At 40.0% G+C, this 19398-nt stretch overlaps 1 protein-coding gene across 1 annotated transcript in view; it reads right to left on the bottom strand.

Moving 5' to 3' along the window:
* MUSK (muscle associated receptor tyrosine kinase) overlaps window positions 1-19398 on the bottom strand; it is a 1728668-nt gene that overhangs the window by 759022 nt on the left and 950248 nt on the right. Inside the window, exon 6 of the mRNA XM_044061034.1 lies at window positions 1466-1590. Coding sequence (XP_043916969.1) covers window positions 1466-1590 — 125 coding nt within the window. The remainder of the gene's footprint in view (window positions 1-1465; window positions 1591-19398) is intronic.

Below are 19398 nucleotides of genomic sequence, written 5' to 3'. Positions count from 1 at the left end.
CTTACAGCTACACAGCTGAATGACAGGCGATAAGGTAATTTGTTAGATATTATACTATGACCCCCCATTAATATTCCAAAATGTGCATACTGATTGGTCAGCATGCACGTTGTAAATCGGAATTATAGTAATGGAAAAAGGTCCGGTCCCCTGGACTTTTTCCATCAGTATAACTCGTTTTTTTTTTACAGCAACAGAGAACGCAAGATCTCCATTGCTGTTTACAGCCTGTCTCGCTATGTTAAATGAGTTTAACATAGTGAGACAGCTTTTAAAAAAAGCAACGGAGCATTTCCGTTGCTTTTTTTAAAGCTGTCTCGCTATGTTAAGCCCATTTAACATAGTGAGACACTTTAAAAAGCAACGGAGATCTTGCTTTCTCCATTGCTTTTTTCAAAACTGTCTCGCTATGTTAAATGGGTTTAACATGGCGAGACAGCTTTTAAAAAAGCAACGGAGACTCCGTTGCTTTTTTTAAAGCTGTCTCGCTATGTTACACCCATTTAACATAGCGAAACAGTTTGTAAAAAGCAACGGAGATCTTGCTTTCTCCATTGCTTTTGCCCACAGCTCTGATGTACTGCGTAGGCATACGCATGCGCAGTACATCAGAACTGCCGCAGAATACCAGACAGCTGCGGAAGGGCAGCAAGGAGGCATTATACAATGCCATTATTTAAGAAAAGTAATTATTTTTTTTCTTAAATAATGTCATTATATAATAGCAATAACCCACTTCTGGTTGTGGATAATGCTGGATTTACCCATGGTTGGCTTTGTTTGGTCCCTCGGGCTTCACCCTCGTGACCAAACCACGCCAACCGTGGGTAAATCCAGCATTACCCACACCCAGGCGTGGGTTATTGCTATATTAAACAATAGTTATGAATTTGTTTCCTGACCATCTTTCATAGTAATACCACTGATTCTTACATCAAACTATGCATAATTAACACACATTTTTCAAATCATTAACAGCATTATTTATAGACACTTTAATAGACACATACTGAAGTGAAGACTCGTACAACTGTTGTATGCCTGCTAAACAAACAGGATGCATCTTAGCAGTTCAATATACATGAAGCTTGTAAACTATTTTCTGCACTTTAAAAATTAGTAAAACATTTCATTTGACTTGTTTATTCATAGTGAAATGTGTAGGAGGCATTTGCTGGTTATTAAGCAGTCTACTAAAACCGCAAAGACTGATAAAAGCAATGTAGATCTCATATTCATTAAAAAGTCATTTGACTTGGTTTAACTGGAGGTTATTAATGGATGTCATAAACTATCCTTACATTAAGTTGTCAACAAGAAACAACCTGTTTTTTTGCAATTTGGTGTCAAAGTTTAGTGTTGGATACAAATTGCTTTCCCATTATTAGCATGACCACAGATGAGTCTGTGTATAAATCATGAACTTGTTCTACAATTAGCAAACTTTATTTTCACTTTTACTTACTGCTTTTCCACTGTCAAGCCATGTGATGCTGGGAACTGGAATGCCTGTGGCTGTACATTGCAACATTATATCTGAACCAAAGGAAACATTCTTGGAAACAGGAGCATTCAGAATTCTGGCAGGTACTTCAAGAAAAGAACCAAACAAAGCATTTGTCATTTTTACAATACATAAATTAGTTTTAAAATAATAAATAATTCAAACATAAATAATTTAATTAAGCATTCAAACCTTGTTTTTAATAAAAAACAAACAAAACAAACAGAATTATGCCTTCCATTGATAGACTCATTTAATGTTCTATAGAACTGTATTCCTGCTATTAAAAAGAAAAGCATAAGGACAAACAATAATTTTGGATGAAATTATGACTTACATATGGAGATATATGTACACATAATCACTTTATTCTGATGCACTTTACGCAGTTGAAGAAAAATATTTAATACTGCTGTGAAATAAAAATGACATGACTAATTAAGTTTTCTTTTTCAGGAGGTTGAAGTGCTAAACATGCTCCCCTAGATTTAATAAAATCCATGTAGGCATAATGTAGAGCCTACATGGAATGTTACTGTGTCCATATACATGTGGTTCCCCTCCTGGCAGCGCACCATGCATATTAATCATGGCACATTGCCGAGGGAGAGCCGTGGAGCATGGTTATTGAATCAGTGTAGGGAGTATGATGCTGTGTCCGCAGAGCAACACACACTACCTGCACTGTCCAACCGCATTCTGGCAATGTAATTTAATATTTTTTTTATTTTTTATATAAAGCATGTTTGCAAGGAGCGGAGCAGAGCGCAGCAAGTGAAATGTGCCAGCTATCCTGGATTCTAAGATGGTGGTCGTCTGAGAAGCACCATCTCGTCTTAGCTCCATCTCCATCTAGTAGGTTAACCTTACAAACTCAAGATTACATAGGCTACGACCTTGTACCATTGAATTTCTATGTTTCAATTTTTAAATATATAAGGAATTTACACTAAACTAATAGTTTTAGTACTCTAGTCCTGCTTATTTCAACCAGCAACTGAAAGCTAACAAAGGTACACGTGGTTCTATACAGGCCCAAACTTTCAGCAACGGAATAACTGACAGCACCCATGAGGATAGAGTCAGAGATTACAATGCCACAGGAAGCTGAAACTATGGATATTCAAACCACAAAATCCAAACTATCAGCCATCTCCACATCACCAGAAAAAGAGGCAAAGAGGTTGAGATCATCCAAATCCATGCAGGAGCAGCCAAAGGATCCGATTAAACAGAAGGCCGATGGATCGCTACAACTGGATGAGCTGAAAAGCACTCTGTTACCTCTGCAAGCGGCCATCCAAGAATTAACCATGAAAATGAGCTCTTTCGGCTCCTCGATCAATAAAATAGCTGACCATCTAGATCTTGTTGATGGAAGATCTAAATCTAATGAGATAGAAATCGAACACATAAAAGAGGAATTAAAAACGAAAGACAAAACGATCTATTACATGCAAACAAAAATCCTTGATCTAGAGGCTAGAAGTAGGAGGAACAATCTGATTATTAGGGGTCTATCTGAGAAGTACGAACAAAATCAACTTCTTGAAGTTAATGCACAAATCTTTAGCAACTTATGTCATGAGAGAAGCCCGCCAGCTAAATATATCATTGAGAGAGTGCACAGAGCATTGCGGAAATAACAAATCTCCGCAATCCCAAGACCTATCTATGTCAAAATGCTTAACCATCAGGATGTGCAAACTATTCTATCAGCTTATAAGAAAAATCATTTTACTTGGAATAACCAAAACATTGTCATCTCCCAAGACTTACCCCTTGAAATAAGAGAGAAACACCGCAATCTTCCCCCCTACTGTGTCGACCTTATTTCACACAAAATCAAGTTCCAAATGAAATTTCCTTGCTCTTTGTTATTTACCTACAAAGAAACAAAATTCTTTATGTCCTCACCCAAAGAAATGGACTCTATCTTTGCCAAATGCTTTGGTTCGACTCCAACTATTCAGTGAAGCCCCCGACTACCTCGTCTCTCCTACCAGAGGCTCTTACAGCCTTTTTGATCATCATTGCAGTCATCATGTCTTTATTCACATAAATCTATAACTTGCCATTTTATTAGTTAGCTCCTGAGTCGTCCATGCTATGCTAGGAATGTCTCTTTAGTTCCAGTTGCACTGGGGATCCATGAAAATGGCGGTTGGTCCGGGACTTGACTGATGCACCTCTGAAGCCGGACGTTTGGTGGCATACATCCTTTGTAGTCCTAGAATGCGGTGCTCAACCTGGAAAGTGGTATCGTCAATAGCTGCGGTGTTCATTTACACCTGGATGATCCGATAATCAAAAACTTGTTAGAAGCTTGTCTATTTGGAAAGGAAGGGTGAGAGCTATTATCTTCCCTTGATTTCCTTCAGCACAGTTGTTATGTATGGCAGAGCCAACACACTTTACCCTTTGGGCTCTCGGGCCTCGTTCTGCTCGGCCAGATCGGGTCAGATGCCTGTTATATTAGACGTTGCCTAATTTTAACTTGTCTGTCGCTAGTCTCTAGGGTATTTACTCATATCCCTTGGCATCAGGGTGTTTACAGCTTGGACTGACAAAAGCTATGATGGACTAGCGTATGTAGAAGTGTCATTTTTTTCTGGGATTGTTCTCTCCCACTATTATTTATAGCTGGGGAAACCTGGTTATATCCTTTTATAAGTATATTAGTGGTTGCTCAAGAGAAACTTCATTCATTAAACTAATTGCTTCGACTGTACATTTACTAGAAACCTCTTGAGCTTTGTTTACCTTATATGTTTGTTTAATTTTAGTTATATTAGAGTACGTCAACCAGAGATTATTCAAATTATTATACTGGGTCTAATTTTAATTAGTTGACCACCTTTTTTCAGGTTATTATACAGTTTTTGAAAGCTATTTGGATTTGTTAAGTAGGGTTGCTGATGGCTTCATTGGAATTACATTGATGTTGTATATTGCTTGTAAATATTGTTGGGTCTTTATTTTTCTTTTTTTTCTTTTTAATCTCTAAATGTATGTTAGGTTCATGTTCACTTAGTGTATTTTGTTTCTTTTGTCTCTCAATTGTAGGGGTTATGTGGTTAGGCACGGGGATAAAATTGAGTGAGTTTTGTGCCTTATTTTCTATAATGCTACATACTGCAATTCTACCAGAGATTACTCTTTATTACTTATCTTACACATCAAAGACTTTTATAGTTTTAAACTGACTCCAAATACTCATGGATAAAGTTTGGAATATTTCTTCCTGGAATGTTAGAGGGATTCATGAGAAAAGCAAGACAAATCTGGTGTTGCATCTTTTATGCAAGTCTCAGTTGGACCTTTGTTTTCTCCAGGAAACACATATGTTAAATGAAGAGTGGGCCAAGAAAAAAAATAGAAAATGGATTAGAGACATTATCCCATCGGGCGTGAGTCATAATTCCAAGGGGGTGGCGATCATTATCAAAAATTCCTTTAAACCTACGATTGTGGAAAAGGGGCTGAGCAAGATGGGAGGTGGTGTTATTTTACATGTGTATCACATAATCTAAGTAAACCTGTGTTATTTCTAAATCTATATGGTCCATGCTCAGGGCAACAAGAATTCATCATGAAAGTTTATAATTCCTTACTCAAGTTTCCAAACCACATACTTGTCCTAGGTGGGGATTGGAATATGGTCTTAGACCCTATCATGGGCCGCTCAAGTAAGGCTAAAGTTATAAATACTCAGGATTCTATAGCACTGAGAGAGTTAATACTTGATTTTGATTTGATGGACCCAGTTTCATTTGGATGCGACTCTGGGACTAATAACTTTTTTACTTACTTTTCCAAATGTCTCCACTCCTGGTCTCGTGTAGACTTTTTTCTAATATCTAACATTTTAGCTAAAAGGCAAATCAAATTTTTAACTGAACCTAGATTTCTTTCTGATCATTCAAGGTTAATCTTAGAGATAGGTTTTACACTCAACTCGTCCCCATCTTATAAAGCTTATAACTGGTCTCTTAACAGTAATTTACTAAAAGATCAGCTACTAATTGAAGAAATTACTTTTACTCTAAAAGAACTCTTCTCTGCTTCTCGTGACAGTGATATCCCTTTTGATATTAGATGGGCGGCATGTAAAGCTGTGATTAGGGGAATCCTTATCAGGAAAGCCAGCTTTTTCAAAAAACTGAATAAAGAAAAGGTAAACAACCTAGTGACAGAGATTAAGACTTTGGACGACAAACACTTAGCTAACTACTCCTTAGACACTGAAAAAGAGCTGCAAATTACACAAAAAGAACTGTTTGATTTCCATCAATCTAACCTTTCCCTCCAAGAATTAAGATATATTTCTAGATATTCTGAATCCTTACTAACCCCTTCTAAAGCTCTAGCCAGGCTAATAGATAACATGCCTAAATCCCCTAAATCACTTTCATTTACCATAATTACACGCTTTATATATCTGACGCACAGATTGTCCAACTTTTTCACCAAATCTACTCAGATATCTATGCTAGTAATAACATGCTTCCTACTTGTGATGAAATGGAAAAATTCCTGAACAAACTTACCTTCCCAAAATTAACCGAGTCTCAGAAAAGTTTCCTTTCAGCTCCGCTAGCAATGTCAGAAATTCTGGAGGCCATTGATAACCTTAAGCTAGGGAAAGCTTCAGGCCCTGATGGCTATTCCTCTGATTTCTAAAAAACATTTAAAACTACCCTTGCTCCCATCCTGCTTAAACTTTATGAATCCTTTCCTAATAAAGGTATAACAGACCTATACATCAATCACTCTAAAACTATACTAATTCCTAAAAGCAGTCTGGATAGCTCTAACTTAAATAACTATAGGCCAATCTCCCTTATGAATGTGGACATAAAAATTATCTCGACCATTCTAGCCAACAGACTTAAAAAAACTATACATACCTTAATTTCTCCAGAACAAGCGGGCTTTATGCCTAACAGACATACGTGGGACAATACCTTAATGTTAGAAACCATGATAAATCTCACCAAAAAAGAAAAAACCCTAGATATGCCATGGTGTTGGATGCTTGTAAGGCCTTCGATCGGGTAAACTGGAACTTTTTGTTTTTGGCTTTGTCTGGCTTTGATATCCCCCCTGACTTTATCAATATTATCAAAACATTATACAGTAGCTCCTATACATGTTTACATATAAATAAGCAATATTCTCAACCGATAAAGATAGCAAATGGTACTAGACAGGGGTGCCCTCTATCTCCGCTGCTCTTTAACTTATATTTAGAAACCTTTTTCCTGTATATCTCACAAAAAAACTTATCACTCAATTCCTAAAATTCTCAACACTAACATTAGTTTTACGGCTTTTGCTGATGACCTGAATCTTTACTTTGAACATCTTCTATCTGATACTAAAAAGATAGTTGAATCCTTGAATACCTTTGCCTCTATCTCAGACTATCAAATCAACCAAAATAAATCCTTTATTTTCCCGATTAATCCTATAGCACATAAACAATATCTCTTTCCTGATCTTTCCTTTCGTACAGATTATGCTCTTAAATATCTAAGAGTTTCTTATGACCACTCTTCCTCTTCTCTTCTACAATCCAACTTATCAAAAGCCTGGCTTTCTATCTCCCAAGACATTTCGAGATGGCAACAGTTAAAACTCCCTATGTTAACTAAAACCTCTATCATTAAAATGAATATTCTCCCTAAGCTCCTCTACCATCTCAACTCTTCTCTTTCTTCGGCTTCAAATCTTTTCTTTAACAGAATTCACAAAGCTCTCGCAAAATTCATTTGGCACCTCAAGTCGGTAAGAATCTCATACCAAAGACTTATTTTACCTAAATCTCTAGGGGGCCTGACGATGCCCAATCTCACTTTATATTACAGAATCATTCACGCGAATAGGATATTTGCTATTGCATCAACCAAGCTCTTCTACTTGGACTCCTTTGTGGGTCAAATTGTGGTATAACCATGCCATTAATAATGATCTTAACCCTAAAGCTTTACCTTTCGTAAGTAAATTAAACCTTAAGAAACTAAAGTTACATCATTCCCTGAAGGGGTTGTTTAAGACTTTTCAGGAGCTGTTCCAATCTCTTAACCTAGGAAATGCTCTTCTTCTATTTCAACCTATTCATTTTAACCCGAATTTAAACCTAAACGGTAAAATGGTCAATTTGAGGAATTATCCATTAATTAAGGACTTTATCTTATGGGATATTCATAAATTCGGCCATTTCTCACTAACAGATCATCACTTCTTTGGCTCTGCCCAAAAATATACTATTGTCCTGAGGCAATTAAGAGAGCTTACCTCATCCTTTCTCCACAGTTATCCCAGTTCTGATGTTGAACATAACCGAGTGGCCACCCTATTACAAAACTTAGTTAGTATGAAAAACATGCTTTCTATAGCCTACAGAACCTTTTCCTCATTTCTAAATCAAGGGAAAATTATTCTTGCAGATTACTGGGAGCAACAGGGTTCAAGTCTCTCGCCACAGCAGAAATTACTGTCAATAAAATCTACTCTTAGGTATTCTCCCTATAAAAAACTTTTGTATACACAATTTATGATTACAAACAACTTATATCTAACTCCGGTCAACTTGAACAAATTTGATCCGAATGTATCCACTTCATGCTCCTGTTGTTCTTACCCCAATGCTGATATCATTCACATTTTGTGGTTTTGTAGATACTTTCACAGTATTTGGTGCTCAGTCAAGGTAATGCTGGACATAATGGGTTATCATAAATCTACCGTATCCTGGGAAATGGCTTTACTACACATTACCAGACTTAGCATGCCCAAACTTAAACTTAGAGCCCTAATTACACTTTGTCTCCTAATAAAATTTGACATTACCAAGCACTGGATTGACCGCTCCAAACTGTCCTGGAGAGACTTTAAGAAACTGGCAATCAAATATATCACTTCTCAAAAACTGCTAATAATTAATCCCCGCAAACGGGCTTCATACCAGGAATTATGGGATTTTATTTTTCTTCTTCTGACTGATGACTAATGAGTACTTCCTATATGACATTTCACACCCCTTGCCCATCATAAATTCTATTAACCAGGTCACCCTGCCTCTGGTGCAGGTCTCCCTTTTTGATCTTGGTCATGGATGTGTTTGTTTCTTAGTTTCCCCCATTTCTTCAGTACTCTGTTTGTTGGCTGGGGTGAATTGCAGTATGGTAGATGTTGTATCTACACTACCTTATAAATGTAGCATTTGGAGATTTCCATTTTTGTAGCATTTCCCTCTCTCCTCTGTGCGTATTGGCACTTATGTATATAGGTTATCATTTTTGATCACTTATGCATTAATGTTCAAGTTCAATCCACTTATTGTTGTAACAATATGTTTTTCTTATTATGCCTGTTGTACTTATCAAAACAAAGTGTGTTTTGAAAAAAAAAAAGAAATGTGCCAGATATCCTAAAAATAGAAACTGGACGTATTCAATTATGTATGAAAAGGTCATGTTTAAGCACAGCTGAGTGGGTTTGCTCAACATGGCACAGTGCTCAGCAGTCCTTAAACTTAGCTCAGAGATGTTTGTAAATGTTTAGCAGCAATCCACATAGCCAAATGGGTAGAGTTACAGTCTTACATGCAGTAGGTGCAGGGTTTGAATAACTGGAATGGATATTAAGCATTAATTTTCCAAATACAAATTAGGTTAATTATTTTTAAATCCTGATGTGCTGCACTCAGCTAAGCTCTGCTAAGACTTGTTAAGACCTGCTAAGCACTGCTCAAACAATATTTGTTTATGCATTGCTTGGCACCACTTGGCTGGTTTGCTCACTGCTAAGCACTGGTTGGTTGGGCTGCACTGGTTTGCACAGTGATAAGTGATGCACTGCATCTTTAAATATTGCCCAATCTCATGTAAGGGTGGGAAAACAGGCTATATTAAGCTTACTAGGTGGGAATACAGCATAACATGCTGGAGTTTAAACTGTGCACTGACTATGGCTGGCGTTTGAGAGGGTGTGCACTTCTGAGTATGGTGGTGGGGCATTCAGGAGTCCATGGTCATGGATGGACTCCTGGTAAAAACAATGATGACAGGCTGCTGTAGGAAGAGTTCCAGGGCTTAGAGTACAAGGCAGAGGCCTGGGACCAGCTGGCACATGAGCTCACCAGTGAGACAGGTATTCCCCACACAGCTGAGCAGGTCCATCACCACTATGATGACCTGAAATGTAGGAAGGGGGATCTCTTGGCCACCTGGGTCCAAGATGCTCAGGCAGGGAATTCCCCACAAGTATGTAAGTACTGTTACCATTGTTTCACCAATACCTAATCTGAATGTTTGATAGACAGGTATGCATAATGGTGTGCTTCTCTCCCTACAGCTGCAGTGGAGAGAGCCCATAATGTTGAGGCACATGCTAGGTGCTTGGCCAGGTTGCACCATGAGTGTGGTGAGTACATATGTATTTTGCAATCTAAAGTCAAATAAGCAAGAAAGAGCAAAGCATTAACTGTGATTTTGATACATACAGTAAAGATTATTTTGTAATGAATGTGAATGTAGACCTGTACTTCAATAAGTGACTACTGCCAACTGTAGTGCAATAAGCAGGGAAGACTTAAAGGATTAACCTTGATAAAATAAATAAAATAAATTTTCTACTGCAATAACTGTAGAATTACAGCTGGATTGCAACACTTGCATTACAACATCTGTTGTGCAATAAAAACATGAATCTTTACCAGTAACTGCATGAAAGTACCTCTAATAAAGCTGTGTTGTGCAATATGTGTAGAATTACGGCTGTTTTGCACAAAATTGATTATGACACCTGTTCTGCAATAAAAACACAAATAAATATCAGTACCTGCCTCAAGGTATAACTAATAAAGAGTGTTGCGCAAGAAGTGTAGATTCAAAGCTGTTATACAAGAAATGAATTATGACACTTGTTCTGCAATAACACATGATGCTATAGCAATAACGCCCAAGGTATATTGTGTATAACAGGATTGCCCTGTTTTAATCATTGCATTTCAGCTATATGGATTCAGACTCTGATGTACAGTACTGCAGGCAAGTATAACAGTGTAATAGCTGTAGACTGCAAATATACTGTCTGCAAATATATATTGGTGAGGTAGCCAATCCAATAATCTGATATGGTTTGTAGACTTCACAGATATTTCAACCCATTAACAATATATTGTGTACACCTGCATGCTATTTAGTAATGTATAGGTTACCTAGTATCACTGTCATGCTTGAATGTCATGCATGTCTGTTCAACTGTCACTGCAGTCTAATATAAAACTGTACTATTACCAAGTCATATACTGGTTCCAGGTGAGCTCTAGGCAAATATCAGTCAGGAAGTAAGCAGCAGTGACTCAGTAGCTCAGTTTGTTAAATGCTCTGTATGAAGTAAATTTTGCCATACACAGACCAGGGTTCAAATCCAGTCTTCTGTAGCACTATATGTTATGGTATCAGTCATGTAATGATTACAGATTTTCTCTCCACAGGAACTACAGGTAAATGAGTGAGTTAGCTCATAGTCTGAGTAAATAATTGTGTGCTTTGATATCACAGACTATTAAAATCATTAACTCGCATGTGAATATACAGAATAAAATAAAGGAAATAAATATAATACTAATAAAATAAAAGAAAATAAATAAAATGTGTAATCATTGATATGGCGATATGCCTGGAGTGTCCATTAAAGGTTGCTGCAGTCAATTAATACATTCAATGCAGATGTCCTCTGCAGTCACCCCTATTGGGTTCTATCTCCATGCCTGTCAAGCAAGGCATGATAGTTGCATAGTTTTTGTACTGTACACATACATGTCTCTCAAGTGTCATGCTGTCACATAATGTAATTAGTAGTGCGCAATCCCTCTGTTACACATTTGTCATAAACATGATTATCTAACCAGGAATGTTTCACTACATCAGCCCACAGTACAACTTTGTAGTTATATAGGTCCACTGATGTGCAAGTGTTCTGTGTAGTTTACTTTCCGCAGTTGTTACGGTTTGGCCCATAATGCCCCATCCGGACAGCTTGAGAGGTATGTACATGCTATAGTCCACTTGTAGGCATAAAGAAAGGACATACCTGTAGAGTAGATAGCAGTATTGTTATCCACAAAATAGACTATAATGGTATTAATGAACTGTTTATTTCTCTCTCTCCCAACCCCTTATCTTCATTTATTTATTATTGTTATCCATTGGTTATGATTTACTATTAACATCTGTTGTTACATTAAACTTTATTTTGGGGCATGTGTTTTATTATTGTTATGTATTATAATGGTTGCATATTAACATATTTTGTTAAATTACCTATGTTGTTGGCCTTATGCCATAACTGTTACTGGCATGCTGTTAATATACTGACTGTTTTGTTATTTATTGTTGTGTTCCATATAATATTCATTGAAATGTGTTTATTTCAAATATTCTGGCATACTGTTATTACTAAAAAAATGTTTTGTGCATAACTAACCTATACACATTGCTATACCTGTATCACCACAGCATGACAGGTTAAGCCGGATCCTGCTGATCTGCTTACCCTACCTCAGCTGGCCATGGCATCAGGTACCAGCATGTCTGGGACCCAGACCAGTGGTGTCCCCTCTGCTGGCCCTGCACCACCTTTGGGTAGAACTGCTTCAGGGGACAGGGTTCATTGCCTCCCAGGAGTGGTGGCAGAAGGGCAGTAGTCACTCAAGATCAACTACCAGCCATGGTGCACAGCAATGTTCATAGGAGCTATGAACAACACCTGTTCTGGATTGAGGGCAGGCTTGACAAGCTAGTGGGGCCTGGTTGTCCTGGCACTCAGCCTCCAGCACAGCCACCTTTGGGGCAGTGAAGGAGGAGTGTTGACTGCCAATGGATGGGGATGTCAGTCATGCTGCTGCGATCTGGAGGCACATGCTTCTCAGATTCCACAACACCCTCCCCATCCAAGGTGTTTACCCCCTCATATGTCACACACTGCCCCTGTCTGTTGTCTTGTCTGTCTGCATTGCCTCCTCTCCTACCTAACATACCTGGCCACATGTACCTACATCCTTTCCCCAACATTCTACTCTCTCCTTATATAAAAAGGTACCTGTCCCACAAAAATTGCCCAATAAATAGCTCTACATTTTACACACATGTCCAGTGGACACAAATAATTTGGTCCAACTGGCTTGACAACACATTTATTTTGTCCAAATTCATCCACAAAATCTGTCAAATGCAGAGCTGTTGCTGTACAAGAAATGGAAAGCTATGGTTCTTTCCTACAACCTTCCTGCACATCCGTACTGCCTTTTAATATGTGTTGCCCCTGTTTACCCCCATTTCACTCACCACTGTCCTATCAACCCATTTTTCTTTTTAATTTTTTTAGCACAGTTTTGCGTAGAGCTAAGCAGCACACCACACAAACCTGTGGAAAAGTGCTTTAATGTACTTTAATGATCTTATGTGTTTCTCACAGTGTTAGGCATATGTACAAAATGATCACCCCTGCCATGTCTCAAACCTAGGCCCCTGTCAACTACAGCCTACTGTGCTAACCAACGAGGCCACAGAAATCTTGATTAAAATTGGTGTTTCCAGCAATACAGAGTGATTGCCACTGGCAGACTGAAAGCAAACCTAATGTAGAAAATGGGAGTGTACCTGGGACCAGAATGCTAGCAACAAAGAAAAAAAACACCAGCTAGTAAACCAACGAGCTTTATTCTCCCTTTTACCTGCAACATCTTTAAACACACCCACTAAGGCATCCATGGCGCAGTACATATGTTCAACTGGGACCCTGCTGCAGAACAAGTGCCTTTCAAAGCCATGCACAAACTTATAGATGCAGACGTGTGTCACAGCTTGTATGTCTGCACATATATCTGGCAACAACACCTGCTTCTGAACTGACTCAGTATTTCAGCCTGTTAAATGCTTGCATACAGAACATTTTGTCACACACAGTTTTGGGTTTGAATCCAGTGTGTTGCATGTCAATTACATTGTTATGAAGACAGCAAGTAATGACTGAGTTCTGCACTTTTAATCCCCATAGGTTACTGCTACTGAATTATCTGCTACCCAGTTTTGGAAGTCAAAGGTCTGCAGGTAGGGACACACTGCACATATTCGTATAGCCTAGCTATATGTCACCTACTACTCTGTTATTGGCACTGTTGCATAACGGATATACCTTAAGCACATACTTCCATTGGACTGTAAAGGTTGCCCTTACCCTGGCTCTGCTTTACTAACAGGACTGACACTGCTGCCACAGTTACACATATAGCTTTCTGTCCTCCAAAGTGTTCACACTCCCACTATGTGTCCTAGGCTACAGCAACAGCTGCAACCTGCAGCATACACAGCTGTATGTTAAGCTAGCTGTTACCGACCTTCCATACCTCACAACCCCCTAGAACAACAGATCCAGACAAAACCATACATAAGAGGGGGGCAAAGGTCCAGCGATAATGACACATTCAACAGTTTGCCCCTACAAAGATAGTGAGCTGATAAAATAGCAGCTACTGCTTTATCATGCATATTCTGATGGGTATGACATGTGACACTCACATGTCTCTCTCTCTCTCTCTCTCTCCTTACTAACCTCAACCCACAATGTGTAATACTAAACCACCAGATTATCACAATGTCATGGCACACTGGCCAAACATATGAGTCAAATCTGTGAACATACCTCATAAATCACAAAAGGGGACTGCATTTGTTCATATCCTCTGTGATGCTATAGTCTCCACATCTCACTGATGTCCATCTCAAAGACTAAGAAAGGGGCCCAGGCCTACATGAAGGCCTTAAATATTGCAATATGGTACCGTGTCAATGGCTAATGAAAGTGCAACTCAGTTGCTTTGGATGCAGTTAGCAAGTCTGAGCCTCATATTGGTGCAGAGGGAATTACCCGTTAATGAGCATTACCTACAAAAGGCAAGCAACTGCCTCTGGGGAAACAGTCTGTATGTTGTTTTGCTCACACAGACAATGGTTTTGCAAGCTATTTGCAGAGGAACACTTCAAAAAAGGATTACTTCACTCTACCAGGTGTGTAATAGATGTTCTCATATAATGGGATGCAAATGGGAGGATAGAGGTGTGGGGAACAGGGATTACAATAGTAGGTCTGCAGTACATCTATGGCATTGACATGTTGGTGATAGTCCAACAGTTACAGGCATGCCTCTCATCTGTCCCTGCTTTGAATCAAATCTCAGCTATGCCCCTGTTACTCCCTCCTATAATGGCTGGCAGTTGTAGCAAAGCTAGTGGATTATGGGTTAGACATAATGACACTAAGTAAGGGTGTACACTCCTGTAACATCAAACAATGTACTGCAATTCACATCTTCTCAGTCTGTCAGAGTCACAGATAAATAGTTCTGACATTGTAAAGGTATCCCTGACTGTCCCTGATGTACTCTGGCTAGGTCACTGTTTTGCTGATAACCGTCCTTCATTGGTTGAGAGCTATGGCTAACATACCTGTCAACCTACAGCAGGAATTCAGGTCATAGCTATAATTAATGCGGGGGGGGCAGGACCAAACTCAGTGACAGAGTATACATATTGGCCATACAAAGTAAGACTATGAATAGACTAATGGATATTACTATAGCATAAGTGTTTTCTGAAGAGTCTGGTGTGTGACAGCCAGATTCTCTATTTTATAACAACAACCATCAACAAATGGTCAACCATTTGTCAGACATCCACATGTTTTTTCCAAAAGGACCACATCTATTTGGTACACATGCACATGCCACAAATATCTGTGTAGTGGAGAGGTATGATGCCTACAGGGAACATATACTACAGCAGGTTTGCACTGCTGTCTGCCATTGTGACACAATGGTGTTGCTGGACTGCCCCCATATATTTGTTGTAATATCATACAGCTATTTGTCTGACAGTGCTTGTATGACATATTAGTGGGACTTTGACTTTAGGGGACACACCACAGTAGACTGCAGTGATGGGTGTAGAGACATACAGCAGAATCTGTCATGGCACACAGGGATATACCTAGTATTGCTACTATCTTGGTGATAGCCACACATGTTGTGTGTTAATAGACTGTGGGGTATGACATGTGAGGGAGTGGTGGATAGTGCAAAATGTTTTGGTTGTGCAGGGTCTATACATATTGGATGACCATGTAATGTGTTCCCCTCTTGTTGTCTTTTAGGAATGATGCACCACAGGAGGCATGCACCATTCACAGCTGTAGAGAATGATGTTATCCCAGATGGCCTCAGAGAGCATCATCACATTTTACTTTCCAGGGTCGCCAAAATCATGACCAGCATGCAACATTGTGAGGTGACCTTGTCAGAGAGGTTAACCAAATGGGCCAACAGAACAGGACCTATGAGCAGGTCTGATACCAGGCCATGGATATGGTCTTTGCTAAATGTCAAAAGGCAGCTACTGTGGCCAGGGATCGTGCTGCCAAAGGTGGAGTGCCTGCAACAGAACAATCACCCTCAGCCACAGTAGAATTCCTCGTGAACCTTGAATCAGCCACCAGCTCCCAGGCATCCATCAGCTCATACACCCTGGAGGTGGGTGCTACAACATTCACATCAGAGGAGTATCCAGGTAAGCTTACTTTGTTCAGTGTAATACTGTATCAGTCATTGTGGCATGGTCTGCATACCAGTATATGGTATTCAGGTCTATCTGCACTGGGGGGGGGTTGGTTTTAATGCACAGTTGTGCACACATACTCAGAATGTCAGCAATGTAGGCAGTATCACATTAGCTACTGTACATGTGGATATACGCACATATTACCTGCTAACACTGCAACATTTGGTATTGTTGACCATACTTCTCCCTCACATTTTCATAGGTCCATCAGGTGTGGGTGGACTCTGTGGTCCTGTAACTGCTAAGTGTGATACTGTTGTTTTACGGATCATATGTACCCTAAGAATGTTAAGGACAGACATTTTGCTCTAGGCACAACTATTATGCTTAGCCAGAGTAGAATAGCTGCATGTTCCATTTTGGAGCAGTTAACTACAGTGAATACAATGGGTAATCACAGCTCTGTATTTGTACAATCATTACCATGTTTGCACTTATAGTTATGAACAAGTATGCAGCCTGCTATACAGGAGGTAATTACTCCAAGATGCCTGTTCACACACAATAGGGAGATGGTACATACCTGTGGCAGTGATACTATATCAGGCATATTATTCTCAGGATAGGTTTCCTGGGTATTATGTATAATTCTTTCACATACAATGTCATCTTGCATACTCACAGGTGTATTGCACTGGCAATATTCACCAGATGTAGCTAAAGTGGATGTTATAGAGGGCCTGTCTTGTCTGAGTATGTTGCTGTGTGTTTGTGTGTTGTGCATGAGATCGGTGATGAGAAGATGTGGGACTGGTAATGCAGTTGTGGCTCCTCATCTGTATGACTCTGTGTGGATTTCCATACATAATAGTGCAGTTAATAATGTAGTGATTTTGTCTTCTTCCTCACAGGTGAACAGGGGGGTTGGAGTCTGTCCCCCTCACATTCTGATGTCAGTGTCCCATCAGACTCTGCTGATGATGATGGTGGCCATAGTCAGGTACAGGTGGGGTGTTGTGGGCTGTATCTGTCAAAGAGGTTGACATTGCTCTTCTACCCCCATTGTCCCCACACAAAGTCAGTATGCCCACATATACTCAGTCCCCAGAGGCCACAGATATTAGACAGTCAGACGGTGGTGACATTGAACAGGACAGTGTCACAACCATGACGTCAATGAGTGTATACACTGGCCATAGCCAGACAGCTGGTGAGGTCCCACACAGGCAGATGGACAGGGGTGCATGATGGAGGACTGCTGTCCATCCATCTCTTGTCACAGGTGTCACATCACGGGTCACTCACCACATGTTTTGGGCCATCATAGAGGCACAGGCAAGTTCTGAAAGCAACACCAGATGGATGCCCAGGATTATGGCTACAACACAATCTGACATCCGTGACTGGCTCCACCGCACTGGTGATGCCACGGATCGCTTCAGTGATGTAGTGAACTGATGTAGTGAACAAACAGTGGGCTGAGACACTGTCTGTCTTTGACTGCATATTGTCTGTGCTGGAACATCTCGTTGAAGTAGGGCATCAGGCATGTGGGTGTAGGTCAGCAACACCATCTGATGAGTCCACATGGTTGTGCACACTTGTGCTCCCATAGTGGCAGTACATCCAGTGCTATAGATGGAAGTGTGCTGTCCACACCACAATGTGGCAGGCCATGAAAATGTATCTACCAGTTTTAATGCAAATATGTGTCTGATGCACAGGGTGACTATATTACTTTCAATGTACTTGTTTAGTGCCGTAGTGTTATACCCTGACAGGTGTTGTGGGCCATGACAGGTACTGTGTGCTGGCATGTGTATGACTACACCAAACCTTGTGTATCTTCATTGCATGATGTTAGACTGGCAATAGTGTCACAGAATGACAGGTGTATCATGGTGGTGTGTATGTTTCTGTTCCAGGGGTATGAGTGGTTATTCTATAGACACATGGTGACAGTACAGTGGCACAGAATGGCATGGTAGCACAGCAGAAATATGACATCAGCAAGGTATGGCAGTATTCGTCCATTGTTCCCTAGGTGCATATGTGTAGAAGGCCGTGTCTGGGACAATGGGGGCAGGCGGCATACTTATGCATTCATACTTGTAACAAGGTCTGCTACCCTTAATACATGTTACCTGGGATTTCTGAACATACAATCCTAGATAGTGGCAGACAACAGTTACGCCTGTGTAGATGAGGGAAATATAGGACCAGAAGCTTGTCACAAGGCTGTAGAATACATAGACATCACACAGAAATAACCCATGTGGGTATGTCTGCAGTGATACTAGAGGATATATCTGAACCCACCCACAGACACACACAGAGTTGGCTGATGTGAGACTAGAACCCCTACCTACTTACTATTACACACTATAGATCACAATAATTATTGCATGTGCCACTGAGTTTATCTGACATCAGACTGTTAGCTAGTACTCTTAAGGTGGATGACATCAGCAGGCCTTGTAAAGGAGGCCAATGTTGAGGAAAGCAGCTAGTCACTGGGCCATAAAATGAATATGTGCAGACATAGGCCAGATGGGCATGTCTTTACTGCTACAGGGGATATATTTGTACATGCGCACGCACACACACACACACACACACACACACACACACACACACACACACACACACACACACACACACACACACACACACACACACACACACACACACACACACACAGTTACCTGATGTGAGGTTCAAACCCCTACCTATTTAACAGTACACACTGTAGCTCACAGTACTTATTACATGCACCACAGGTTATGTCTGTTGTATTTGTGGATGCAGTCACATTACTTGTGGCCTATGCAAAGTGGTCTTGTAATACACAGCATGTTTGGCCTGCAGAGTGATCCAGCATGATGCTGTTATTGTATCTAGTGCCATAGGAGTGGGATACCTGTTAATATCTCTGCTATGTGTGTACAGTTACCAGTATGGACACTTGTGGCTGGTTGTAGTTTGGTAGGTGGGCAATTGGCCAGGACAATGTGGCCTGTCCAAGGCTTGCAAACATTGCACATTACACCACCTGCTCACCATTGTCTGTCTACAGGGTGACATTCCATAGGCACAGAGTTCTGTGGGTGAGTGAATTATGTCCTTTTGCGGCCTTCCTCTGTTACTGTCAGACAACTGTCGTGATGTGTAGGTGCAAATAACATCCAAACACTAGCGGCCAGCAAAAAGCAATACTAAGACACTGAAATCTTGAATGAAGTTTAAAGATAGTATTTATTCCATATTCTC

This window comes from Protopterus annectens, chromosome 2.part0, assembly GCF_019279795.1.
Source record: "Protopterus annectens isolate FY-2018-M chromosome 2.part0, PAN1.0, whole genome shotgun sequence".
Taxonomy (NCBI): Eukaryota; Metazoa; Chordata; order Ceratodontiformes; family Protopteridae; genus Protopterus; species Protopterus annectens.
Note: the sequence above shows the minus strand (reverse complement) of the source record. Positions and strands in the feature narration are given on the sequence as shown.